This window comes from Pangasianodon hypophthalmus, chromosome 1, assembly GCF_027358585.1.
Source record: "Pangasianodon hypophthalmus isolate fPanHyp1 chromosome 1, fPanHyp1.pri, whole genome shotgun sequence".
NCBI classification, from domain to species: Eukaryota; Metazoa; Chordata; class Actinopteri; order Siluriformes; family Pangasiidae; genus Pangasianodon; species Pangasianodon hypophthalmus.
Genome location: NC_069710.1, coordinates 12,959,776 through 12,986,966, shown reverse-complemented (window position 1 = coordinate 12,986,966; position 27,191 = coordinate 12,959,776). Strand labels below are relative to the sequence as shown.

The 27,191-nt window shown below is 37.8% G+C and overlaps 2 protein-coding genes across 2 annotated transcripts; one reads left to right on the top strand and one right to left on the bottom strand.

Annotated features, from left to right (window-relative positions):
* The first annotated feature begins 430 nt into the window (after positions 1-430).
* On the top strand, positions 431-2,773 carry ndufa3 (NADH:ubiquinone oxidoreductase subunit A3). The gene is made up of 4 exons (XM_026926499.3): positions 431-503; positions 979-1,050; positions 2,323-2,400; positions 2,559-2,773. Exons 1-4 carry the CDS (start codon positions 494-496, stop codon positions 2,648-2,650), a joined length of 252 nt encoding a protein of 83 aa, XP_026782300.1. The 5' UTR covers positions 431-493; the 3' UTR covers positions 2,651-2,773.
* Positions 2,774-3,971: 1,198 nt separating this feature from the next.
* On the bottom strand, positions 3,972-22,811 carry zgc:158689 (uncharacterized protein LOC791177 homolog). Its single transcript, XM_026926496.3, has 15 exons — positions 22,325-22,811; positions 19,961-20,075; positions 19,629-19,704; positions 18,499-18,585; positions 16,053-16,114; positions 14,598-14,669; positions 14,310-14,447; positions 13,236-13,388; positions 11,742-11,921; positions 11,100-11,577; positions 10,799-11,006; positions 10,495-10,569; positions 10,152-10,362; positions 9,121-9,161; positions 3,972-9,032 (listed from the first exon to the last, which is right to left on the bottom strand). Exons 2-15 carry the CDS (start codon positions 20,006-20,008, stop codon positions 8,960-8,962), a joined length of 1,902 nt encoding a protein of 633 aa, XP_026782297.3. The 5' UTR covers positions 20,009-20,075; positions 22,325-22,811; the 3' UTR covers positions 3,972-8,959.
* Between the last annotated feature and the right edge of the window lie 4,380 nt (positions 22,812-27,191).

The following is a 27,191-nucleotide window of genomic DNA, read 5'->3' as shown; positions in this document are numbered from 1 at the left end:
TACAATAATTATTTAAAAAAAAGAAAAATAAACGAACAAGCGTAGAATACGTTATTAGGTCGCGTTTTAAGTACGTCACTTATGTAGTTTATTTATTTATTTACGGTACAACAACTAATACTGTTCAATAGTTACATGTTCAACATTCTAATTCTAGGACAAAAATAACCATAATTAATTAAATAAATAAAATAATAAAAAAAAGAATATCATCTGTGTTTTAAATGAAATAAAAATGTTTTTAAATATAATTTAAAATTAAATCTAACAAAAAGTTTGAGAGCATAAATGTGTTTTATAGTAAGTATTAATCACCAAGCTAGCTTTTTTAAATGCGTAATATTTTATAACAGCATTCTCCTTAAAGTTCGAGCATCGTTACGTCGCGTATAAAATACGTCATTCACTTTTGATCCAATCTGGAGCGAGAACGTCACTCGTCTTCGAACTACATTTCCCATTAGGAGCTGAAAACAGAACTACACGACCCAAGATGGCGGGTAGTAAGTATTCAACAGCAAGCTAGCAGCTTTAAATTCGTGATGTTTAATAGTAACAATGGTTATGATTAGTATATTTAGACTAAAATGATATTTTGAATGGGTTTAAACATTGCAGTTAATGGAAATGGGGTGTAATTTGGTGTTTTTGAGTCGGGAGTGACCTTGGGGCTGGCGTTGCTCTACAGTCAGTTATGCTAGTCTTTAGTCTTCATTGATAAGAGAAAGTTAATATACAGATGTATCTATTATTTATATGCAAATCTAAATAATAATTATTAATATTTATATAAATATTTATTTTTTATTTATATTACTATTTTAATATTAACATTAAAACATATATATATATATATATATATATATATATATATATATATATATATATATATTTGAAATATGTAAATATTTCAAATATTTCAATTTTTCAGTCTGCACATGTATTTAATATGTATAACTACATTTTTTGTTGTTTCAGTCGGAAATTTCCTGAGAAACGCCTGGAATAAGGAGCCTGTGGTGACAGCAGCGTGTGGCCTCGGCATCGCTGGTCAGTGCCGTAATGAATCTGAGCTTTTCAGCCGACCAAACCCATCTTCATTTCAAATGAATTGCAGATCTTTCAGTCCTGTTAGTCCTGCTACTTAAAGGTCGAGCTCTTAGTCCAGGGCCTCTCAAACTTTTTGGGCAAACGACCCCAAATGGCCATTTTGAATTTCCTGCAACCCCAAGCCTTAACCACCCTGATTCTTTTTAAAAAGATATACAACAACATTCAGTAACATTCAGACATTTTGTATGTATAACGTATGTGACTAAAAACCAAAGGAATATCCTTTGCACTTACTTACCAGTCTAGAAGGAAGTGTTGTGGCATTATTGTTTACACACTCACTGCATATCTTATATGCAGAAAGATTTAAAAGTGGCATCCACTAGATGGCATGTCAGTGCAAAAACATCCCTGTCTATCAGGTATCCAAGTCGAACTGTAAAATGTTTAGTGATTTCTCACACACAGCTAAATACAGATAAATACACTGACAAGCACTGTTTCTCTTTAAACCTTTCCACTGTCGTCGTGATTGTTGTCATGAGCCGTGTCTCAAATCGAAAACTTCTGCCCTTACATTCACATTATTGACCAAACTTGAAAATCCATTAGACTGGTATACAAACAGACCTTTGGGTAGGTTTGATTGTTTGAATCAAATACTAACTGTAATTAGAAAACCAGTTAGTGTTTAGGTATGTGATTTGAGACAGAAAGAGGAGGTAGATGGACAGAGAAATTTGTCCATTTTTCTTGCTAAACTACTCTACTGCAGCGTGTCAGGATAGTGAAAAAGAATAAAATATCATATACCCTATTCATTTATACAAGACTTGTCTGAATGTAACTCCCAGTAACATTTCAAAATATTAGCACACAAAATCCGTCTTCGATATTCCTAATATTCATTTGTAAAATAATTGAATGAAACCGAAGAGGAGATTGTGAAGTTCTCTCACGACCCCTTTTGTAACTCAAGTGACCTCACCTTTAGGAACCCCTGTCTTATTGTGAGACTTGCAATTTGAAGATGTTCATTCCTAAACCTAGAAAAGCAGAAATGTTTCGGGGGGAAAGTGTGAGGCGGCTCGTGAAAACCCTTCGGATGTTGCTACACTCACCTGACTTTTTATTTTTTTTTAATAAAGCTGTAAACCCACTGCTTTACTAAAATATTCATAAATGTGTCCCTGTGTGACGTGGATAGAAATGTACCAGTTCCGTGAATATTTCTTGTTGATTAATTATATGTAATTGATGTTTGTGCAGCTCTGATTCTGCCGCTGGTGAGCCCGTACACCAAATACACAGTCATGTTGAACAAAGCGACACCGTACAACTACCCAGGTGAGTGATGCTCTCACTGCATGTCCCATGTGTATTGTATTCCCAAAAATACACGTAAACCACAGCGCCACCTGGTGGCCAGTACACGTGACTGAGTTTCCCATGGTAACTCTGTGTGCTGTTAACTGTTTACCTGCTCTCCACTCGTTTTCTCTCAGTTCCTGTGCGAGATGATGGAAACATGCCTGATGTCCCTGCTCACCCGTGTGACCCACAGGGCAGAAACCTGAATTGGCTGAAAGACATGTAAAAAAAATATATATATATATATATATATATATATTGGCAGCCCCGGACCTGTACAGATTTTCCACTCTCAGTCAATGTGTTTCTCAATCAGTGTGTCTCAATAAATGTCCTTAATTTAACACCACCACTTATTTCTCATTTCTTTTTATATCAGTTACAGGTTCTAACATTTCCTACATCCTGTGTGCCAGTAAACGTTATACAGCAGGAATTCATTTTATTACAGTTTCTTCAGTGTCTCTGGACTTGGTAGTTCAATATATTATTTTTAAAATTATAATCATTTTCATTGCTATTGTTCCGCATTTGTAGCATACTACTGGTATTATCTGAAAGTTAGTTCTGAATGTTTTCTAGATTTTGTAGCTACGTTTATATTTAATCATGATTTACACAGTGGGTTTTTTTTATGAAGATTTTGCACCAGAGTGAAAAAAGTAACACCACATGTGACACCATCGAATTTCCAACGAATGCTTCTGTTTTTTGAAAAAAAACAGTAATTTTTGTCATGACTGTCAAAATTAGACTGTCAAAAAACAGTCAAAATTAGTCATTTCCTGCCCACATGAGAGTAAAGCTGTGTGCATGAGAGTAAAATAAATCATCCACATGAATCATCCACTTTATTATTGGGCTCCGCAGGATCCCAGGCTTTGTAATGAAGTCCTTGAATGTCTTTTTGGCCACAGTGAACTCTCGGTGGAGGTGAAAAAGCACCATCTGAGCGGGGATATGAGTAGGATTAAGCATCGCTTGTGTGTTTGTTCATGATCAACTGTGTAATTCATAGCCTATAATCATGGATGAAACAATTAAGATGATAAATTAGAACATTTATTCTGACAGAATATCTGAAGATTAAGGTTCAATATAAACATTAAATGAATTTATTTAAGTTTTTTTGTAGCAAGTGCGTTTTTTGACCACTGAGCCACTGATACCTTTAGAGAAAGATGTTTTTACATCATCATCATTACATAAGATGTGTTTATAAAGAAAATCTTCAGTTATAGTTGCTGATGGTTCACCAGATCCAAGCCTCAAACCATAAGTCTCACTCTGATACACACCTGCCTGCTTAACCCAAGGAGCTAACACAACCTGTGGGACATGATGGTTCAAGTCTCACTTTGTTCCTTTGTCCATTGTTGGCTGGCTTGTATGTTTTCATTGAATATTAAAAATAAATGTGCAAAAAAAAAAAAAAAGTGTGCGTGTGTGTGTGTGAGAGAGAGATAGAGAGAGAGAGAGAGGGAGGGGGGGGTGTTGATGTTCTGGCATCAAGCCTCAAGAGGGGCTAACAAGCAAGACTTTGAGACTGTGTGAAGGGATGCAAGGGTTTATGCTAATGTGGACAAAAAGATTTTTTAAATAATAAGAGTAGCTAGAAGTGAAAGCGTGTAGCACAAGAAAAAACAGTGATTATTGTAATATAAGGCAACAGTGTAGTTGGTTGATATATAACAGCGATTGATGGTTGGTTGGTTGATCTATAACAGTGAATAGTAATATTGTGTGTGGGTGTATATATATATATAAAGTAACAAAAATATATTTTTATTACTTTGTCTACCTCTCCAGGAGCCCCAGGTGGGACATACTGGCTTCCACTCTCTTTGCCAGATTTAGTGCCCCACCAGGTTCAGCTAGTCTCAATCCTATGTGGGATTACACCACAGAGGGACTCACCCTTAGACATGTGAGCCACAACTACCTTCAAACAAGGTGTGTTATTTTTAGGGAGCTGATCTTTTACCACACGCACACAGACAGACAATACCATCTGAGGCAAGGTTTGAACCATAACCCTGGCACTGCAAACCCTGCACCCCAGCCCACTGAGCCACCAGTACACACAAACAAACCAGCTTTTTTATTTTATTTTGGTGGGTTTATCTTGGGTTGCTTAATTATTCAGAACAGAAAATATTCAAAAAGTAAATCAGAGTTACAGCTACAGAGTTGTGATAGAGGCACTATCTTTCAGCGCTAGGGTCTCTGGTGTGATCCTGAGCCTGAGAAAGCTGTGATGTTATTTTAGCTTTTTGGCATGTGTAGACGTATATTTTGGCTCAGATGATCACATGAACCCTCAAACAACACCAGTTTGGTGTAAATATGACATCACAATAATCCAAAATGTTGATTGAGATTTTTTTTTTTTTAATTTGAATTCTTACACAGCGTGTTAGCTAATGAACAGCGTGAAATGACAGCATACACACCGTGACACAAACCTGTACAAGCGATTAATATGCTTAATAATCCTTTAGCATATAACAGAGTTTATAATCAGCATCAATATAAAACAAAACACATTCATAATATGACTTTCTTTTGGACTCTGTCTTAATTAATACTGATTAGTTTCATTTACTTTACTAATATCTTAACTAATCTCTTACAAAAGAAAAAAATTCATAATAATACTGAAAATGAAGAGATAAAACAGTCCATAATCACAGTTATTCCTTGAAAACATATTCAGTACAAAATGTGCACTATAATTATCAAAAATGTTTGAAAGTTTTGTACATACAGCAGTGAAGGAAATACATTTCAGTGGACAACATTCAGTCACTTTTATAGGATTTAGGCACAGATTTAAGAAAAAAACAGATGTCACATATCAAAAAAGTCTAAATTAAAAAAAAAACATTTAGAAGTCAAAAGATTTGAAGCTTACATAAATTTCAAATTTATATAGGCATGTGCCAATTAAAAAAATTATTGCAATACATTACATATTTTCTTTTTAATCACATTACATTGCAAAAAAAAAAAATCCCCAGTCAGAGGAATGACGAGATTTCTAAGGCGTAACAATACTGTGCATGTTAAAAATTGCAATATAGCGTATAACTGAATATAGGCACGAGACATAAACACTGCATGAGACAAACATCCAACAAGTGGTTACAACACTTTAAATTAAACTCCACCTTTCCCCTGAGAGAAAAGGAAACCAAAATAAAAATGATGTCAAAGAACTGAATTAACAGTTAATTTACGTTTTCACTCTGCACTTCGTTTAAAATCCCAAATTTGAACAAAAAAAGAATAGAAATCTTAAAATAAAAATCTGGAGATGTTACGCTTAACTCACATCACAGGATTTTTGGTCCTACTTGAGCAAAAAAAAAATCAAAAGCATTTCATTCATACACTCAATATAACCACGGATTTAAGAATGACCAAAATAATCAAACTTAATCACGTTAAATGTTCCAGCTATCGCAAATTTCACCCTTTTCTCTCAGACATAAGGTTTGAAACTCAAAAATAAGACATGATGTTTGATTCAAAATAAATCGAGAGCATTTGGGAGAACAGTTTAATAAATGTATAATTAAATAGTTTCGATCTCATAAGCTAACTGCTAATCAGTTGATTAGCTAGCAGACTATTATCTAATAGCTAGCTACTGACTACAAGCAAAAATGGCCTCTAATCGTCTGAAACTCTCTCCAATAAAGAGAAAGCAATCAAATGAAAGTAAATATTAGGTCAAATTCTTCTTCCTCTAACACATTGGCACTTTCCCAAACTTTCTTAATCACTTTCCCAAGTCACCATCGGTCTGCACATTCTTGACCTTCACACGTTTCATAAAATGTCAGTTACGATTTTGCTATATCGTTAACATAACGCTATATAGCTTGATGTTTTAATATCGCATCTGTAACCTCCACAAATCTTACCAAATATCTGTCTATTTAATAATTCCGACATTAATTTGGCCTATAGATAGCAACATCACACTGTTAAACTTCTTAAATGTTACCAAACATCATTAAACACATTTACATTCATGTGAATATTACACTTAGGCTGATTACAGATTACAGGATTCTTGCAGGTTTTACTTGGTGCTTGGCCCCCCGATAATCGCCACTTATTAGAGAATATATTTTCGCGCCGTGGTCGCTGTTCAAAACGATCCTCGCTGTAGACATGTGCTTCTTTTAAAGGATGTCAGCTAATGTTAGCTAATTTTTTATGGGATTTTGGATATACTGCTCTGAATAAAACATGTTATAGGAAAATGATCAACAACGGGTTGTGTGATGTGACCCTAGGCGAAGCAGAGTTATTGTTACCATGGCAAAACTGAATATTTTATTTTATTATCCGCCATACAAGTCCCTGTGTAAGTTACTATGGAAATGATAACGTATTAATACAAGCGCATTAATATAAACCTGTGATCTGCAGCTGCACTACTGCCAGAGCTGCTGTTATTGGAAATTAATCAGCACCTTCTGACCAATCAGAATCAACAATTCAACAGTGCAGTGGTATAAATAGGTAAGATATATTGATATACATTGATAGAATCAAAATTTGTGTAAAGATTATGCCATTAACATTAAACAAACTCACACTTTATATATCCAAAACATGACCCTACATTCATTAAGCATCAATATCTCAACAAACTTTCCTCAGCAAGAAAACATACCCACAAATCGACCTTCTACAATTTTACTTCCTGGATCCTTCAGAAGACAAAATACTGTATTCTATAAAATCAAATAACAAAAGTCTTTTTCTGAACATTACTTAGTTGTTATGTCTACAATCACTAAATACATCAACAGAACAGGCAAGCCAAGACAAGGTAAATGATATAAAATCTATATAATCGAGAGGATATATATATAGTCAAAATGGCTCAAGGCACAACCACAAATCTCCATATTAGAGTCCTAGATAGGTGACAGAGTGTACACTACGGAAGCACACTACAGAAGTCCCCACTCCAGCGACAAGTAATGTGTGAGAGAAAATTGTAATTCACTAGCTAAAGTTTGAGATAAAATTGTAATTCACTAGCTAAAGTTTGAGAGAAAATTGTAATGTAGCCAGTTAATGTCTGAGAAAAAACGATCTAGTTAACACTTGATAGACATTTAAAATTCACTTGTGACTATTTGAGAGAAAATTGTAATGTAGCTGGCTAAGGTTTGAGAAGAAATTGTAATGTAGCTAGCTAATGTTTGAAAGGATATTGTAATTTAATTGCTATTATTTGAAATAATATTGTAATTAGCTAGTTACGTTTTGTAATGTTTTGTAACATTTTAATTCACTAGCTAATGTTTGAGAGAAAATTATAATACAGCAAAATACAAGCAGAATACAAAATTCTAAGTTATTAGGTAGCTAAAATATGATAGACAATTGTAATTCACTAGCTTATTTGTGACAGACAATTTTATTGTAGCTGTAATGTAACTCATGTGAGAGAAAACTAATTCGCTAGATAATGATTGAGAGAAGCTTGCAATGTAGTTAGCTGAAGTTTGAGAGAAAATTACAACATAACTAGCTAATATGTAAGAGACAATTGTAATTATCTAGCTAGCATTTGACAGACATTTGTAATTAGCTAGCTAACATTGGAGGGAAATCTGTAATTAGTGAGAAAACGATGGATAGACATTTCTAAATCAATAACATTTGAGAGAAATGTAGCTAGCTAAAATTTGATAGACTCACTCTTTAATTTTTGACAGAAGATTGTAATGTAATGAAAATTGTAATGGCTCAAGTTTGACAGAAATTTGTAGCTAGATAACGTATAGAGATAATTGACTCGTTAACTGAGATATTGATTCTTTGAATAATTTTTGACAAAACACAATGCCAGCATCAGTGACTTGTGTAACTTTTAAAGCAATGTAACAATACTTTGACACAGGGACTTACTTACACATGAAGCGTCTCACTGTGGATTTATTTTTTTTGGCAGGAAATGTTTGCTTTATCTGCTGGGAATGGAACAATGGGATGAACAATGGAATTGTCATCAGCTATCTAGAGCTCTAACATGGAGATTTCACACAAAAACAACAGGTTTTGAGGCAGCCTCATAATAAACTGAATGCTGACTTAATGGTTTTTAAATATATTAAGTACACAACATAACCTGATTTCCGGCACATGTCTGATCCAAAACATGAGAATATAGAGAACGTTTTTGGCACATCACAGTATGTGTTCATTAGGTTGAGTATTAAGTCATTATTTAGACAATTTGTTAATCAACATGGAAGCCAACAAATATCTAAAAAAAATAAATAAGTAAAAATGGACCAATCAGTGGCTCAGATGAAAAAGAGAAAAAAGAGAAAACAAAAGAAAGAAGTAGCTGTGTGAATAAAAAGATTTTTTTTTCACAGGATTTGTACATTTACCGCCTTTTTTCATATTTCAGATGTCTGTAAGTTATTTAAAATTAGTTATCAAAATAATTATTTTCTAACAATCAAAAGGGAAAGGTTAATAAAAGAGACGATCCTCCCTACTCGATAAGCGGAGCCGAGCGATCGTTGGTCACCGTCTTCCTCAGACGGATATGAGCAAACGGATTGGTCCTGAGGGGTGGAATATGCAAATTAGCATGCAAATTAGAAAGAGAGCAGTGAGGAGTAGCTCTGAAGTGCAGGGATGATGGTGGTTTACCTGGTGGGAGACGGTGGAGGAGACGAGCGATCACCGGGGAACTGCAACAAACACAGGGAAGAAAGGAACTATATCAGTCTGAATATTGTTTATTTCACTAATCAATGAGATTTTTTAAATTAATGATTAATTACATTTTTTAAATTAAAATTGAACATAATCTAATAGGAAGAAAGGAGACGGCCTGGGGCTGTGGTTCTGATAGATAGATAGATAGATAGATAGATAGATAGATAGATACGAGGGAGAGACAGGCAGAGAGAGAGAGACAAATTGATAGACAGATTAGAGAAATAGATGAGAGAGAGACAGACAGACAACACACAGGAAGATAGATAAACAGACTATCAGGTAGGCAGACTGAATCACAGACATGCAGACAGACTACAGACTAATGAATAAAACACACAAATGGGCAGACAGACTAATAGACAGACAGATAGAGAGACAGACAGAGAGAAAGGCAGATAGTTAGACAGTCACAGGCAGACTTACTAATAGATAGACAGATTGACAGGCAGACAGTCAAACAGATAGATAGACAGTGAGACAGGCAGATAGTTATATGGACACAGGCAGACAGATAGATAGACTAACAGACAGGTAGACAGACAGACTAATAGAGAGACAAGCAGACACACCAACAGATAGACAGACAGGTAGACAGTCTAATTGATAAACAGACATATTCTCCAATATATAGATGGACAGACTGGAAGACAAACAACTAATAAAGATAGACAGGCCAACAGATAGACAAACTAAGATGAACAGACTGGCAGACAGATATATGGACTCATAGATGGAAACAGAGAAGGACAGACAGACAGACAGACAGACTAAAATACAAACAGATTAATAGATACACAGATAGACAGGCCAACACAGACAGACTAACAGACAGACAGACAGACAGGCAGGCAGACTGATTAACTGATAGACATTCAGACAGACAGACAGCTCCTGTCTGGAAGACATGGTAGATGAATGGACAGAGCAGAACACTACAGGACGGTTCACACGGGATTCACCTGCTCTTTGCCCTTCTGCTCGGCGTGGCCTGGACTCACGCGTCTGATGTCAGGGTTCATCATGCTGTAGGGGCGTGGCCTAAACGTGCTGATCCCACGCTCCTCCTCCGAGTCTGGACTGAGCTTCGCAAACTCACCTGCAGGGGGCAGCCTGTCTAACTGACTCATACTCGTACTGGTCAACTTGGACAGGCCAGGAGAACTGAGAGGACTGAAGGACACACATTAATACACTATACATTATTAATGAATTATTAAAAAATAAACACTGCTGTAAAATCGTACTGTTAGCATTTATATTTTGTGATTTCATCAACTATGGAGCATGAAGCTGGAGTCGGACCTGGCAGCGTCGTGCTGTGTCGGTGTCGACGTTTTTGGGAACGGTTGTGTGTAGGAGAAGGGAAACCAGCCTTTCCTTCAGGAAACACAACACAACAGCTCATGTGAGAATATTAATTTAACACAATTTTATAGTGCACTAAATATATTTATACCACAGCACTCAATTCTGATTGGTCAGAAGGTGTTGATTAAGTGTCTATAACAGCGGCTGTTTGTTAGTGTTGGAAAAATGCTGTTGAACAAGAGGAATAAAACACATGCTGTTATTGGCTATTAACAAGTTTTTGAGTTTTTTTTTTTACCGTCCAGTTCTCTCATTCTGTCCGTAGTGCCAGCCATCTCTTGGCTCGCTGATTAGAAGATTGACAATGTCTCCAGGAAGGAAGGGCAGCAGACAGGAGCCCCCTCTTTCTCCTTTTTCTGCCCTGTCACTAGAGCTGGGCGAGTGAGCGAACAGCGCCTCCACACGGAGTGGAGGACAGAGAGGGAGCACACGGGGTAGGGTGGAACCTGAGAAGGAAAAAAAACATTCAGCTCCCTACCTCCTATGTAACGAAAGTAAATAAATGAGCAATGAAAAGAGCTACTAGCATGGCTATTTACCCATAAATCCTGTCCGCAACTCATTTGGCTGTTTCCTTGGTAACGGCAGCGTGGAGGTTGCGTAGATGTCGGCAGCCCTGGGCAGCAGAGGGTTATGGGCCGGTGGAGAGAAGGCAGAGGGTGGCACGGGAGTGAGGGCACGAGAGAGAGGTGCACTATGGGGCAACGGAGGAGTATGGGGGGCGTTAGGGGGCGAAGCCTGCAGAGAATTAAGGGATGAAGCAGAGGTGGGGCTAAGAGAGAGAAATGCAGAACCAGAAGGTGGAGAAAGCAAGCTAGAAACACTTCCTGGCTGCACAGAGGTAGTCTGTGGGTGGGCGGGGCTAGAAGAGGTGCTAGTGTTGTGGGTGGTGCTGTTTTGGGTGGAGAGTGAGCGAGGGGTGGGATCAGATGAGACAGATGATCCACCGCGCTGTTGTTGGGAGCGATTGTTGGACTCGCCGTTCAGAAGGGGCGGGACTTCCTGTATGGACAGCCTCTGTAGGAGTGAGTAGTGACAGGTGAGCCAGATTATTATAATTCTTATAAATGTTGTATCTCTTTCAATATTCATTTATATCCTCTAAAGAATTCCCCTACCACAAAGGGACCCTACTGTAGTGCATACTAAGAAGTAGATAAGGTATAATATAAAAGCTGCACCTGCTCTCCAGACTGAGCAGAGCCCAGTTTAGTGTGTCGGAGGACTTCTGCTATCCCAGAAGCCCCGGCACCCTGAGGGGCCGTGTGACGCAGCAGGTTCAGCGCTCGCTCTGGTAATTTTGTTGGCTGGGAACATGACTGTTGCCACGATGACAACTTTTGCGACAGGAGTTCACGCACCTGTGGGAAGCAAACGTAAATTTAGTGTTGTAGTACACAATATGAGCGTAATTTTGTAGTTTGATAGTGGATAGTTTATCTTTTTTTTTTTTTTATCTGATCCCATGATCAGAAAACATTTGTATGTTCATTATATTCTGAATATTTTACTATTTGTTCTATAATTTTTGTTTAGCGTTCTTGAACTGTAGTAGTTACCTGACTATGAATGAGCCTAGTTCACTGTAGTTTTGTAATCCGCAGTGGTAGCTTATTCTCTCTGTCACCAACTTAGTGTCAGGTCTATTTTAATTTGGTTTGGTACAACAAAGCGGTAGTTTATTACGAGAATAACCAGTTCAAAGTTCATTTTGCTCTCACGCAATTTTGTTAGATTATTATGACGAGAGGTATAGTTGCTTAACTTGTACTGGTAGTTTCTTATGGTGAGCTGTAGTTGTATAACTTGTGGTAGTTTATTATGCTGAGCTGTTGTTGTATAGCTTGTAATGGTTGTTTATTGTGGTGAGCTGTGTACCTTGTGGTAATTTATTATGGTGAGCTGTAGATGTATAAATTGCAGTGGTAGTTTATTGTGGTGAGCTGTGGATGTGTAACTTATATTGGTAGATTATTGAGGTGAGCTGTTGTTGTATAGCTTGTAATGGTAGTTTATTGTGGTGAGCTGTAGATGTGTACCTTGTAGTGGTAATTTATTGTGGTGAGCTGTAGTTGTATAGCTTGTAATGGTAGTTTATTGTGGTGAGCTGTTGTTGTATAGCTTGTAATGGTAGTTTATTGTGGTGAGCTGTAGATGTGTAACTTGTAGCGGTAGTTTATTATTATTGGCTGTGGTTATGTAGCTTGAAGTGGTAGTTTATTGTGGTGAGCTGTAGCTGTGTGGCTTGAAGTGGTGGTTTATTATTGTTGGCTGTAGTTGTGTGACTTGTAGTGGTAGTTTATAACTGTTGGGTGTGGTTGCATGCATTGTGCAGTGGTAGTTTCTTATTGGTAGTTTGTTATTAGCTGCAGTTGTGTACTTTGCTGTTTGTTATGGATCTCTGTAGTTATGTACCTTGTAGTGGTAGTTTATTATAATTAGCATCAGGTGTGTACTTTATAGTGGTTATTTATTATTTTTATTGTACTTTATAGTGGATATTTATTGTGATTAGCTGTGGTTGTAGTGGTAGTTGAAGTGGTAGTTTATCAGTTTGCAGTGGTTGTTTATTATGATTGTTGTTTGCCGTTAGTATGATTTGCTGTTGTGCATTATGTTGTTTATGTTGTGTAACTTGTAGTGGTAGTTTGTTATGGTCAGCTACTGATGCGTACCTTGTTGTGGTAGTTTATTAGCAGCTTGGCGACTGAGCACTGACGATCCACCAGGAAGCAGTACCTCCTCCTCTCCTCAGTGAGAGCCGAGCGATAACCCACAGCTACCAGAGAGTCCAACTCTGTCTGCCTGCGACTCATCAGCTCCACAAACTGACAGAGAGACCCAGAGACAGGAAAGACTTCGCTCATTATTGTTTCTTACAAAGAACCACCCATGATCACTTTGTGTTTTTGATGGCATTAAGATGTGCCCCACACACACACACACACACACACACACACTGAAGGAAAAGACAGTACCATGTGAGAATAAAATCAAAACAGGAGTGACAAAAGCAGGAAATCATGTCTCCATATCTTCCAGCATGAAACATAATACTGATGATCTCTCTTGCCACTTTCCATTATTTAGCTTTTTTTTTTCCCCAAAATTTTTCTTTAAACTTAATCTTTTTTTTTTTTTTTGCTACTTAAGTCATTTTGGTTATGTCCAACACACTATTTATGTCACTTATATTTACTATTAAATATTTAATGATGTACTTTTTATAATATTTAATTTTATAATATTTACTATTTATTATTTTTGTTTTATAGATTATTTATCTTTACCAAATTAAATAATGTAATCTTACATTTAAATAGAATTATTTGATTTTTAATATTTCATGTTTAATCATTTTACTTTATTTTAACTACATTTTTAATATTAACATTTTTCTTTTAATTTTACTTTTTAAGCTTTCTTTCATTTTAACCTTTTCTATTTAGTATTTAATATAGTCCTTTCAATTTTATAATTAAATAACTGTTACTTTTATTAAATAATGGGTTACTTTAACATTTTCAGTACAACGTTAATACAAATATTTTTCTTTTAATTTGACTTCTTACGCATCATTCATTTTTAATATTTTATATTTCACTTACATTTTACCTTTGATACTTTTTATTTTTTAATGTTGTTATTTTTTATCTTATGTTTAAATCATTATCATGTTTAAATGGTAATATGTATCATTTTGAAAGCAAATGTAAATTGTATGAAAATGAAAACTTGTATCTGTGTACCTGCATCTCTCGGTCTCCATATTTATTCGGGTGGCGGCTGCCGTGACTTTTCCTCCGCAGTTTCTTGAGCTGTGATTGGCAGCGTTCGATCGACTCCGCCTTCGACCGCCGCTCGCTCTGGTATTTCTTCAGCGTCGCCTGGAAACAGATTAAACTCAATCACCTTCATCTGGCGTGAACACCAAGTGGGATTACTTAACATATTAACATCTTATTAGTATTGTGAAGGAAAAAAAAGTTAATAAAAAAACTGAAGCCAGATTAAAAAAAATTGAAATGCAGACTCACGGTGAGGAATTTAATATCCAGGTCAAGCTTCTGTTCCAGCTGAGAGAGAAGTTCAGAGTGAAACAGCTTCAGCTAGAGAGAGAAATAAAAGTGTAATAAATACACGAGATCTTTCTTTTATTAGTCTCATCACTGCCCTCTTTTTTTCAATTAAATGTTAATCTTCCATAATCTAAAGAAGAAGGGACTGGAACTGTCATTAAAAAAGGTTTATTTATTTATTATGATTATGACAGTTATAAATAAAATTCCTTGTACATATTTTCCTAACAAACAGTTTTCAGCCAAACTGACTCCTATATCAGGATTAGATACAAACATAAATATACAATAAACAGCAATTTATTTAGTGAGGAATTTCTGCAAATACACTATTTAAAACTGTCTTTAGTCAACATATTAAGAATATATAAAGAAATATATTAATGTCATTTCTTTCCCCATTGATAAATAATATATTTTTGTCTACATTAGTCTGCCATATTATATTTATAAGATAAAGATGAACATTTCCAAAACAGCAATCTTGGAAAATAGCAATATTTTCTTGGAAAAAAACTCATTTTAATGTTATTTCCTTTTTTAAGTTGATGTGGGAATTGTAATGCAGAACATTATTCTGAATTGTAATTCTGAGCTTAGCTCTTTTTTTTGTCTTAATGAGACAGATAACAAAAGAGAGGAACAATACTGCATACTATTTAAGCAGGTTATTACAGTTTTTTTGTAGAATGAGCCATCTTTTGTGTATTGCATGCAAAAAAAATGTCCCCTAAGGTCTTGTCTGTGTACACATACTGTATACTGTATATATGCGATTCCCAAATGTGCATATTCTTATGATAATTAAGAAGTAAGAATTATTATTAGAAAGAATAATTATTAGAAAGAGTTTTTCCACAAGGCAGTAACACTAATATTAATTAAAAATAAAACATTAAAACAAACAAAACAAAAAAAAAGCTGGGAACGAGAGACATAAGTGAAATAAGCACCTTGATTATTGTCTAAACTGATGTGAGCAGGAACAAATTAATCACTGAAATATTTCAAGCCGTCAAAACATTCACTTTCCATCAGGATCGAGGCTAATCTCGGCTTGGAGAATTGACCCACCATAACACGCACACACACACGCCGAGCTTTATAGTGTCAGATAATATAAATGATCAATTTTGATAATCTGTAATAAGACATTTTGTGTTCATCTCTGTAAAAGTGGTAGCCTTGAACATACGATGTCGCTGCTGAATTGTTGATTCTGATTGGTCAGAAGGTGTTGATTAATTTTCTATAACAGCAGTTCCGACTGAAAGGCAAATCCCAGGTTTATATTAATGCGTTCTCTTTATAGCTGTTATAAAGTATGTGATAACAGGAACTAACTTGTTTCACGGACGTTCAACAACATTACACGTTAAACGCGTCTCGTATGTTTGATACGTGTGCACTCACCACGTCCTCTAACTGCACCTGGATCTGTCTGTGCACTTCGGCCATCTGAAACAGCGTGTCACCTGAAAAGAAACACAAAAATAAACAATCAGGAAGACACATGCGCTATGTTCATTTTAAAAAGTGAAGACAAGTCTACCAGCCAATATTAACTGTATACATACAACATTTAAAAAAAATATAGAAATGCTGGAAATCACAGAAGAGAGACATAAATATGGAGGGAAAAATGGAAATCAGGACATACAAGTCCAAAAACAAGATATAGACGTGCAGAAGTGACAATACTTTTAAGCAGACCAGGACTGAGGTGAGTCTACTGAATGTTGTTTATTAGTTAAATATGACCTCCAGCCATGTTTAGCAAACTTAAATATAATTATTAAAGTGTGTTTTTTGGGTGTCCAAGTGGAATTCAAATGAACGCACGACATTCTCACTGTTAAATAAGCCGTTAGCATAAACTAGCGAATGATTTAGGCTAATGATTAACCCAGCTAGCTGTTTCCAACATAAAGGCAGACAGTTCTGACAATAAAAATGAGACAGATCAATCAGGAGTATCAACATTTTCCTCAGATGTGTTAGCAAATTACTTCAAAAATGACTCCACATAGCTAAAAACTGACATCGTTGTTACGCTTAGCGTCAGTCGCTAACTGAATTTTGATGGGTTCTAGTATTTTGAAAAATATGAGTGTTGTCTGAACGTTTTGAATTCTGAAGTAGTAAACCTATGAAAGTTACAGATTTTATGACAGTTCACAAGTTGTAAGTCCATGGATGTTGTGCTAGCATTCGATGCTAAGTATCATTACAATGAATTTCATATGGAGCCTTTTCTTGGTAATTTATGACACATCTGAGAGAAATGTTGATATTTCTGACAATTGTTTTTTATGTAACTGCGCCTTTAAATTGTCTGTGTGAAAGACTGAACAGTTATGCTACAGCTAGCTAAAGCTTTAGCCTCGGTCTTTAGCTAGCATTGCTTACCTAGCAACAGTGTTCTCACAACTTCAGGTGAACACAAATTCATGGCAACACGTTGTATTTTGTCTATATTACAACACACACACACTACTTTTGAGTTGTAATAAACACAACTAAAGATGATCACACTTATGTTAGCTACAGAACAGAATATGTTGCTAATGAACGTTGAATGCTAACCAGTACAGGTGACATGATTTCTACAGTTCCCGCCCACTTTAATATTCATACTCGTTTATGAATATGAAAATTTCCCATCTCACAGTAGTTCATACGTTTATTTCCCTACAGTTGGTGATAAGTTGTCGTCTGTTTTGTGTCACCCCTCAGCCTGTGTGTGTTGCGTCTGTGTCCCCCCGCTGAATAACACTCTGTGTGTGTAGTTTGGCATGTGGCCCTTTTCTTCACCCCCTCCATCCCTCCATTTCTCTCGTCCACCCCCGCTGCTTCCAACGGCACAATGCGATCATGTGGTGTTGTTAATCTTTCAACAAAGACCTCTCTCTCTCCTTTTCTTTCTCTCTCCCTCATTTTCTCTTTCTCCTGTTTTTATGGTGCACTCTGTTTTTTAATGGCACACTCATCTTTTCTGTCCCTGTCCTCCTTTTTTCTCCTTCATTCACTACTTCACCCTTAACTTTTGCTCTCTCTTTCTCTCTTTCTCTCTCTCGCTGTTCCTTCAATTTCCGTTTTTTTATGCTACACCCATCTTTTCATTCTGTCTACATCATTTCTTTTCTATCTTTTTTCATCAGCTTCCCTTAATTTATTTAATTCATTTAAAGCTAGCTTATATCAATCTCTCAATCCACCTATATCTCTTTCTCTCGTTCTCTCTGCGTTTTTTATCCATTGTCTTTTTGATGGTGCAATGACCTTTCAGTCTCTCCCCTCTTTTCTGTCCCACTTCCCTCATTAACCTCCAATCCCTCGTTCTCTCTCTCTCTCCTTATGCTGAACTCGTCTTTGCAGTCTCTGTACTTCCCCTCCTTTCTGTCGCTCTTTACTTAGTAGCCAGCCTTCCTTATTCTTTCTCTTTTTGTCTTTCTCTTCCTTTCTTTCTTTTCTTTACTCTCTCTCTCTCTCGCTTCCCACTTCTCTTCAGGCCTGTTTTACACTTCTGAATGGTTACACAAAAATACAAATCAATCCTCACTTTTACTCTTTCTTTTAGAAGGCAGTTGTCTTTTCCATCTCTTTTCTTACTTCTCTCTCTCTTCACCCTCACAGCATTCTCAATCCTTGTCTCACATTCTCTCTATTATCTCTCTCCCCTTGGTTTAATCTTCTCTTCCTCTTTCTTTCCCCTCTTTTTCTTTCTCCATCTCCCCTCATTCTTGTCTTCTTCCCTTCTTCGTTTATTCTCCTCTCTATACTTTGTTCACTATGTCCCTCTTTTCCGTCTCTCTTCCCTCAGTAACGCCTCTCTCTCCTTCCTCTCACACTCTCTTACCCAGTTCTTTCGAGCTCTGGCTGTCACTGGCCAGTTCTCCCAGTTTAACCAGAGCATCGAAGTAGCCTTTCGCTGCGACAGTCACTCCTGCACAGAGGGAAAGGAGAGGAAGGAAGAAAGAAAGGATACATCAATCAATCCATTTTACTGTGCGTTAGTTAACAATTTATTGAATTGAATTCAATTTTATTTGTATATTGCTGTTAAAATAGATAAGTCATTGCTCTTCTACAGCCGTATACTATAAATACAAACAGTACATATTGTGTTGAAAGGAAGTTCAGTATGAGCAGATTGTGAATAAAAGTCCTGGGATAAGCTGCTGCAGCATCACAGGGCAGCGTAACACACTCAGAGGAAAGCGCTATCTGCCCTCTTCCACATTCATGAGCTCACGGATGCCCGCGATTGGATAGTGGCGCTGTGATTTACAGGTGAGAGTGTGTATGCCCCTCCCACCCAGAGAGAACAGCCAATTTTGTTCTCTTGACTCAGATAACTAATAACGCTTTTCTGTTGTGCCGCTCGGGAGCCAGGAGCGGCTCGTTCAGTAGGAACACACACTTCGAATACTTTGTTTTACGCACTTTGTTTCCTTCACACTAATTAGCTAGCATGTGTACTGGGTAATTTTTTTATGTCACATATCTTATTGTTTGTGTTTAAACAATATCTTCCACCATTATGGAAAGGAAACTACTAAAGTCTCCTGAAGTGATTCTCAAACGTTTTGTAGCTAGGGACCCCCTTTATCTGTAAAACCATTTCCACAGACCCGCTCAGTATGGATTTCTTTCATGAACATTTTTTTAAAATAATATTTTTGGAGCCACAGAGCTTTTGATTCCTAACACATTAGGTCTGAGTTGACTTTGGTGCTTGGACCCCTAAATGTAATAACTTTGATAATGTGGGTTGTGATTTAAGCAACTGTAACAATTCTTTTTTAAAAAATGTCACGGACCTCCTGGGAGTCCCCGGACCCCACGTTGAGAACCAGTTGCCTACAGGAATGTCGATTCGACTCCCTTGAGCTAACAAACTTCACTTGAGCTGATGAAGTAATGAAACAGGCCTTAAGATGGCCGACAAATGATTGGACAAAAAAGCAAAAACAAAGTGTTCCTTACCTGTCAGTGCTTTCTCATAGTGTTTCCCCATGGTGACAAAGTTCTTCAAACTGGGGTTAAACTGCTCCAGGATGCCCTGAACACACACACACACATACACACACACACACACACAACAAATACACACACTTCAGACACACAGCCTATAACAGTTTGTTCACTGTATTAACATGCAATCACTCAAGTTTGCAACACACTGGTGTAAAGGAAAGGAAAATCAAGGGGAGGTTACATGGGCGGAGCCTGAGCACAAACGAATTAAAACAGGAAGTAGACAGGAGGAGTCTTTTCACACAAGAAACAGAACATGAAAGAAGGCTGGTTTTATTTACCTTGTAGACGTTTTCTGTCATTTTGTTCACCTCGTCAGATCTTGACATCGTATCGCTGTCACTCGCACGATTCCTTCAAACACAACCCAGGACGTTAGGATGAAGCCACGCCCACCTGCAGAAACAGAGAGGCAGACATAGAACAACAGCTTACACAGAGATGATGTACGTGTCAACATGATAGTGTTTCTCTAATGTTTACGCTGTGTCATACAGATTATTTAAGAATTTAATATTGCTTTAAAAGCACAGGAAAGTATCAGAAGGTCAACAGATCAGGCTTCAGCTGTGTGCTATTCTTTTAATGTTAAAGTTACGAAGCGCTGACACTGGAGACTCCTTCCATCAATGTTAAATAACCATCTCTTTAAGAGAAAACTTCGCTTTATCAATGAATTACTTTGTTAAATAACGGCATGTTACAATAAATACAATAATTCCATCATGCAAACCTGTAGAACCTCATCTTCGCACTATGAATATTTGAGATAAGGGAAAGCACATAACAATTATTAATGATTAATTCTATAGTTTCCTGATTTAAAGGAACATTTCAGCCAAAAAAAATGAAATGTACACAATGTCCCACAATGGCACCTTTACTGCAGATATAGTTAACCAGCCAAGACATGTTTGGTGTGTAAATATTTTTGCACTAATGTAGCAAATGTGTAACAAATTAGGAAATCTTATGAAGATTAGGGACATTTCCCAGGTTAGCATTGTGCAAACTGATGTCAAATCTTCACACCCTTGCATCAAAAGATGTGCCGAACTGCTAGCTCTGAGTATCTAACTCCAGTAAAAAAAAAAAAGCAAAAGAAGAAAACTTCATAAACTTGTGTGTCTGTGTGTGTGTGTGAGAGAGAGAGAGAGAGAGAGAGAGAGAGGGAGAATCTGGAGCAGAATGTCAGCGCACTGAACAAACAAGTCTGTGATCCTTCCAGAGTTTTCCGTTGGGAGAGAAGCTGGAATTCCAGGGTGGATTATCCGCTAAGACAGGAGCCCGGAGCAAAGTCACCCACCACACACACACACACACACACTGCTGTACCACAGAACACACGTTACCCTGTACCATGTTACCATGGGGAAAAAAAAAACATTCTGACCTCATTCTGACCTCTTTCTTTCCTTCTATCATCTTCTTTACTGACTCGCCCTGTCTGCTGTGTTTACTCAAGAGTACTGATCTCACATACACACACACACACACACACACACACTTTTTATGGATGGATAGACAGACGTATAGATAGATATGAAAATTCCAGTCATACATCACTACATGTAATGATTTAAAAAAATATATATTTTTTTTTTTTCTGGAGACATTCTGCCTCGAGGAAGCTCACTTCATTGTAGCCCTACTCCTTTAATTCCCACAATGGAACGGATCCTAGGATGGCTGTAAACCGCAGAACCTCATTTAAGAGTAAAATGCAGCCTGTGAGGCAAGAAAAAATGAGATATTTTTGTCTGAGATGAGGGAATGCATATTTTCGAAGTGGCAAAGCACTCTTCAGTTCAGCATTATAAGAATTCATGCTTGTGCTCATTTGCGAAGGCGTGTAGGGTCTGTTCAATGCTGCAGATGTTCATTAAACACTGAGAGGGCTGATTCAGTGTCCACTTAAACCAGTGTGTTGAGTCAGATGTATGACGGCAGATGTTCATGCAGAGGTCCAAAATATTCCCTGCTGAAAACAACTATAGAAACCATCACAGAAATTCTAATGGGTTCCACTACAAATACCATTCCAAACCATCAGCTAACCATTAAAACCATTACTGGTCCTTAATGGTGTCCACTAGAAATAACAAATAGAAGGCAACAAAGTACCAGTAGTGACCCAGTTTCCATTAAATCCAATACAATTCCCATTATAACCATTAAAACCAATACAATTCCCATTATAACAATTAAAACCAATTCAATTCCCATTATAACAATTAAAACCAATTCAATTCCCATTATAACCATTAAAACCATTAGAAATTCTGTGAGGGCTTCTAGTGGGTTTTTATTTCAGCAAAGTTGGGTTAATTCAACACTTGTTCATTCAGTTGGTGTGTGGTAACTGTAAGAGATGATGCTGTGTGTGAGTGTGTGTGTGTGTGTGTTAATTCAAAAGTGTGTCAAAGCTGACTCCACAGTGCTGATATTCATAGTAATGCACAGTGCCAGGATAAAGCTAAAGTGTTAATGCAATACACTGTTAGTGTTAATTCAAGAACAGCTGCACACTGTTGGTGTTTCTAATCAGCTGTGAAGATGAAAAGCACCTGTTGATCTATTCAGCTCAGTGTGTGTGTGTGTGTGTGTGTGTGTGTGTGTGTGGTAGCGCGTGCATGCCTACTCACCGTCTCTGCGCGCATCAACTTCACTTTTTTTCCCTCCCGCGTGCTCCAAATCTCCGTTATTCCCGCTGCCGCGCGCTCGTTTTTACGCGCACCGCCCTCACGCGCTCATCCAATTCAAATAAATCAATCAATCAGTTTAAAAGTGGAGGAAATGTCTGGATGGCTCGCGAGCGCTGTGCCACTGTAAACCCGCGCGCTCCCCGTCTCTCTCTCTCTCTCTCTCTCTCTCTCTCTCTCGGGTGCGCGCGCCGGACAATGTCCCCTCTCTCACTTCAGGGCCACGTCCCAAATGACCATTTAGTGCACTATGTAGGGAATGCGTCCTCTTGCACACTGTGCTCAAGCATTTGTTTGTACACTATCTAGTGCACTTTAATAAACAGAAAGGATGCATTTCGTATTCATCCCTCCTTTCTTTCTTTTTTTCTTCCCTTGCTCCCACTTTCTCTCTCTCTCTCTCTCTCTCACTCTCTCTCTCTCACACACACACACACACACACACACACCCCTTCACTCGGGGTGAATAACAATGAGTCTGGACATTGGCAGTGAGGAGAATAATGACCAGGGCTTACTGCCAAAAGCATCTCTCCTCCCTACTTTGGACATAGGGTGACACAGTGGCTTTGGCCCCCTATGTAGTGCACTAATCTGAGAAAGGAGCCCTTTTTGGAGTTCAGCCCAAAGTCTTTACAATCCCCACATCCTTCACTACATCCTCCCCCATCCAGCTCTTTCTCATTCACACAGCTCTGACTCTTACATTAGGTGCACTGTGTGTGTGTGTGTGTGTGTGTGGGTGGGTGGGTGTGTGTGTGGAGCTATATCAGTCTCTATCACACACATTAGCACACATCAAAACTAATACAGAATTGTTCTTTTTCAGTTGAATCTCTATCTCCTATCTCTCACATGATAGTTTTTATCCATATATAGTTACATTTAAATGTTATAGAACTTCTGTGAAACAAGCTAGTTCCTGTTACCATTTACATTATCGTTACCAAGCAACCGCAAAGCGTAAACTCCTCTGCCTGGAAGACTTTCCGATGGTGGGAAACTTAATGTCTGGCTCAAAGCACTGACACTGGAGACTCCTTCCATAAATGTTAAATAAACATCTCCTTGCAGAAAACTTCACCATATCAACGATATATTGTGAAATAACAACACAGTTGTTAAAATTTGTTTATTATCATTGTCTTTGATTATGTGGAGCGTCAAGCAGTACAAGTCCCTGCGTAAGTTGTTACTATAGAAACGATAACAGGACACAGGAAACACACACACTGGATACAAAAACACTACATATACAACATACACACACACAAATGTAAACTAAATCACAAGCTTAACACACTCTCTTTTCATTTCCTCTTGCTTTCTAATACCTGATCACTCACTTCATCCATGTATTCACGGGTTCCCTTTATTTATTCTCCGCATATGACCTTTGGCCTTTTCATCCTCTTGCTCTGAGTAGAAACAGACGCGTGGAGGTCAAGGGGTCAACACTAAACATTAGTGCCTGGGATGTGAAAGGTAACGGAATTAAGGTCGAACATGGCTGGATCCTGTCTCACATCTCTTTACCCAATGACAGACACACAGACAAAGACACACACACACACACACACACACACACACACTGTAGTATACTAGGGGGCGCTAAATGCTCATTAGAAGAGATTATGTTTCTTAGGTGCTCAGTTTAGCATCTTGCAAAGTGTCAAATAGGTCAAGACTGCCTCTAATCACTATTATATATACAGAGGAATGTGTGTGTGTGTGTGTGTGTGTGCACTGTCAAGGTTAATTATTGTAGTGAATACCTGCTCCATTTTCTACACAGTGTGTGTGTGTGTGTGTGTGTGTGTGTGTGTGTGTCTCCTTCTGGCTCTAAATCTCTTTCGGGTTTCTCACACACTCACACTCACACACACGCATCTGGATCAAAGACACAGATGAACTAGCACAACGAAGTTAAGCTGTCTATGTGTGTATACACAGTTTCAGAAATATAGATCTGTGTGTGTGTGTGTGTGTGTGTGTATTTTCTAACATCTGGATCCGGTGTAATTTCCTTTATAATTTAATCGATTGTGAATCTGGCCTCATTTCATTTCTACAGTTATTTAATTTGCTGGGACAAAAGACTCGCACTGGGAGAACAGAGAGAACAGACACAGAGCTGAGGAAATGACACTTCACAACAGGGGTGTGTGTGTGTCCTCACACTGTCCTAATGTACAGTCGTTTCAATTGTGTGTAGTAGGATCCCTAGACAGTGTGTACTTCATGCTCAATGTCACATTACACTACATTAAATACACCTTGGCTCCGTCCCAATATACACACTTAAGGTATAAAGGTAACTATTTAGGCTCTGAAGAAAAATGTTTAACTACTGCAAAGATGCCTATTAGCCTTACACCATATTTTATTTAATAGTATCTAACTAGCAAGCTAGCTAGCTATTCGGCTATCTATGTTTACTAACATCAACCTCTCAGAGAGCTAGCTATAGTTTTATGGCACTATTAGCTAGCTAGCTATTACATACACTATATTACCAAAAGTATTCGGTCACCCATCCAAATGATCAGAATCAGGTGTCCTAATCACTTGGCCTGGCCACAGGTGTATAAAATCAAGCACTTAGGCATGCAGACTGTTTTTACAAACATTTGTGAAAGAATGGGCCGCTCTCAGGAGCTCAGTGAATTCCAGCGTGGAACTGTCATAGGATGCCACCTGTGCAACAAATCCAGTCGTGAAATTTCCTCGCTCCTAAATATTCCACAGTCAACTGTCAGCTTTATCATAACAAAATGGAAGAGTTTGGGAACAACAGCAACTCAGCCACGAAGTGGTAGGCCACGTAAACTGACGGAGAGGGGTCAGCGGATGCTGAAGCGCATAGTGCAAAGAGGTCGTCAACTTTCTTCACAGTCAATTGCTACAGAGCTCCAAACTTCATGTGACCTTCAGATTAGCCCAAGTACAGTACGCAGAGAGCTTCATGGAATGGGTTTCCATGGCCGAGCAGCTGCATCCAAGCCACACATCACCAAGTGCAATGCAAAGCGTCGGATGCAGTGGTGTAAAGCACGCCGCCACTGGACTCTAGAGCAGTGGAGACGCGTTCTCTGGAGTGATGAATCACGCTTTTCCATCTGGCAATCTGATGGACGAGTCTGGGTTTGGAGGTCTCCAGGAGAACGGTACATTTCGGACTGCATTGTGCCGAGTGTGAAATTTGGTGGAGGAGGAATTATGGTGTGGGGTTGTTTTTCAGGAGTTGGGCTTGGCCCCTTAGTTCCAGTGAAAGGAACTTTGAATGCTTCAGGATACCAAAACATTTTGGACAATTCCATGCTCCCAACCTTGTGGGAACAGTTTGGAGCGGGCCCCTTCCTCTTCCAACATGACTGTGCACCAGTGCACAAAGCAAGGTCCATAAAGACATGGATGAGCGAGTTTGGTGTGGATGAACTTGACTGGCCTGCACAGAGTCCTGACCAGAACCCGATAGAACACCTTTGGGATGAATTAGAGCGGAGACTGAGAGCCAGGCCTTCTCGACCAACATCAGTGTGTGACCTCACCAATGTGCTTTTGGAAGAATGGTCAAAAATTCCTATAAACACACTCCTCAACCTTGTGGACAGCCTTCCCAGAAGAGTTGAAGCTGTAATAGCTGCAAAAGGTGGACTGACATCATATTGAACCCTATGGGTTAGGAATGGGATTGCACTTAAGTTCATATGTGAGTCAAGGCAGGTGACCGAATACTTTTGGTAATATAGTGTACTTCAATGACAGCCCCTTGTTTTATCTCTATCTAGCTTATTTAATAGCATGCTAACTAGTTACCTATTCTTTTAACAAAATAAAGGATATTATAGGCAATAAAATGGTATCTCTTTCACCACGTAACACCATGCTGTGTGTGTTTGATGTTTTGAGCACAGGTTTGAAGCATCAGGTTTAGGCTAAATAGCTAGGCAGTAGCAAGCTAGCAAGCTAACTAGCATTCTCTTGACCTCCACTCTGTCAGAACCCATCCTAGCTTTTGGGATTTTTCTTAAAATAGCTGTTCTAGGAAAAACAACAACAACAAACAAAGGAATACTAGCAGAGCACGTCTTTCTCTCCTCATTTTGACCTTAATCTGTGGCCATCTGTCTCCAGCTTAATTCGCCCGATTAGCTCATTAAGACTCATGACAGCATACGCCGCAACATGGCCGCCACACACTCCATTACAGTACACACGATGCTAAAAATAATCTAAAGTTTATACGGTGTAATGAAGCAGAGAGGAACATGCACAGCTGGAGAAATCCTAACACACATAAAAATCTCCATTTTACAACAGAATTATGTCACATTACACATTTCCTCTTGAATAAATGATCAATAAATCCATGTCTACAAGAATAACAGTTATCCTAGAGATTATTATTAATGTAAGATTAATAATAATAATAATACCTTTATAGCGAGACAAAAGAAAGCACTGTACGCTTGTAATCATCATTATAATACTGCTTTTACTTTACTTCTTGAAGTGATAAGAGAAGATGGGACAGGATGAGAGAGAGAGAGAGAGAGAGAGAGAGAGAGAATTAGCTCAATCACCTGGATTAAGTCTATCCCAAGCTGTTGAGACACACACACGGGTAAGAAACTTCTCTCTTTATAATATTATATATATTATATAATTATATATTATTATATTATATATATATATATATATATATATATATATATATATCTCATTATATATTACATATATATAGTATACATGCATAATTTAATAACATACACACTACTATATTAACCTATATAGTAGAAATCCGCTT

Coding starts and splice junctions, on each gene's coding strand:
- ndufa3 (XM_026926499.3), top strand. Junction 1,051..2,322: donor GTGTGGCCTCGGCATCGCTG/GTCAGTGCCGTA, acceptor ATGTTTGTGCAG/CTCTGATTCTGCCGCTGGTG. Junction 2,401..2,558: donor GACACCGTACAACTACCCAG/GTGAGTGATGCT, acceptor GTTTTCTCTCAG/TTCCTGTGCGAGATGATGGA.
- zgc:158689 (XM_026926496.3), bottom strand. CDS start 20,008: ATGTCAAGATCTGACGAGGTGAACAAAATGACAGAAAACGTCTACAAG. Junction 18,586..19,628: donor CTATGAGAAAGCACTGACAG/GTAAGGAACACT, acceptor CCCTCTGTGCAG/GAGTGACTGTCGCAGCGAAA. Junction 14,448..14,597: donor TGGATATTAAATTCCTCACC/GTGAGTCTGCAT, acceptor ATCTGTTTCCAG/GCGACGCTGAAGAAATACCA.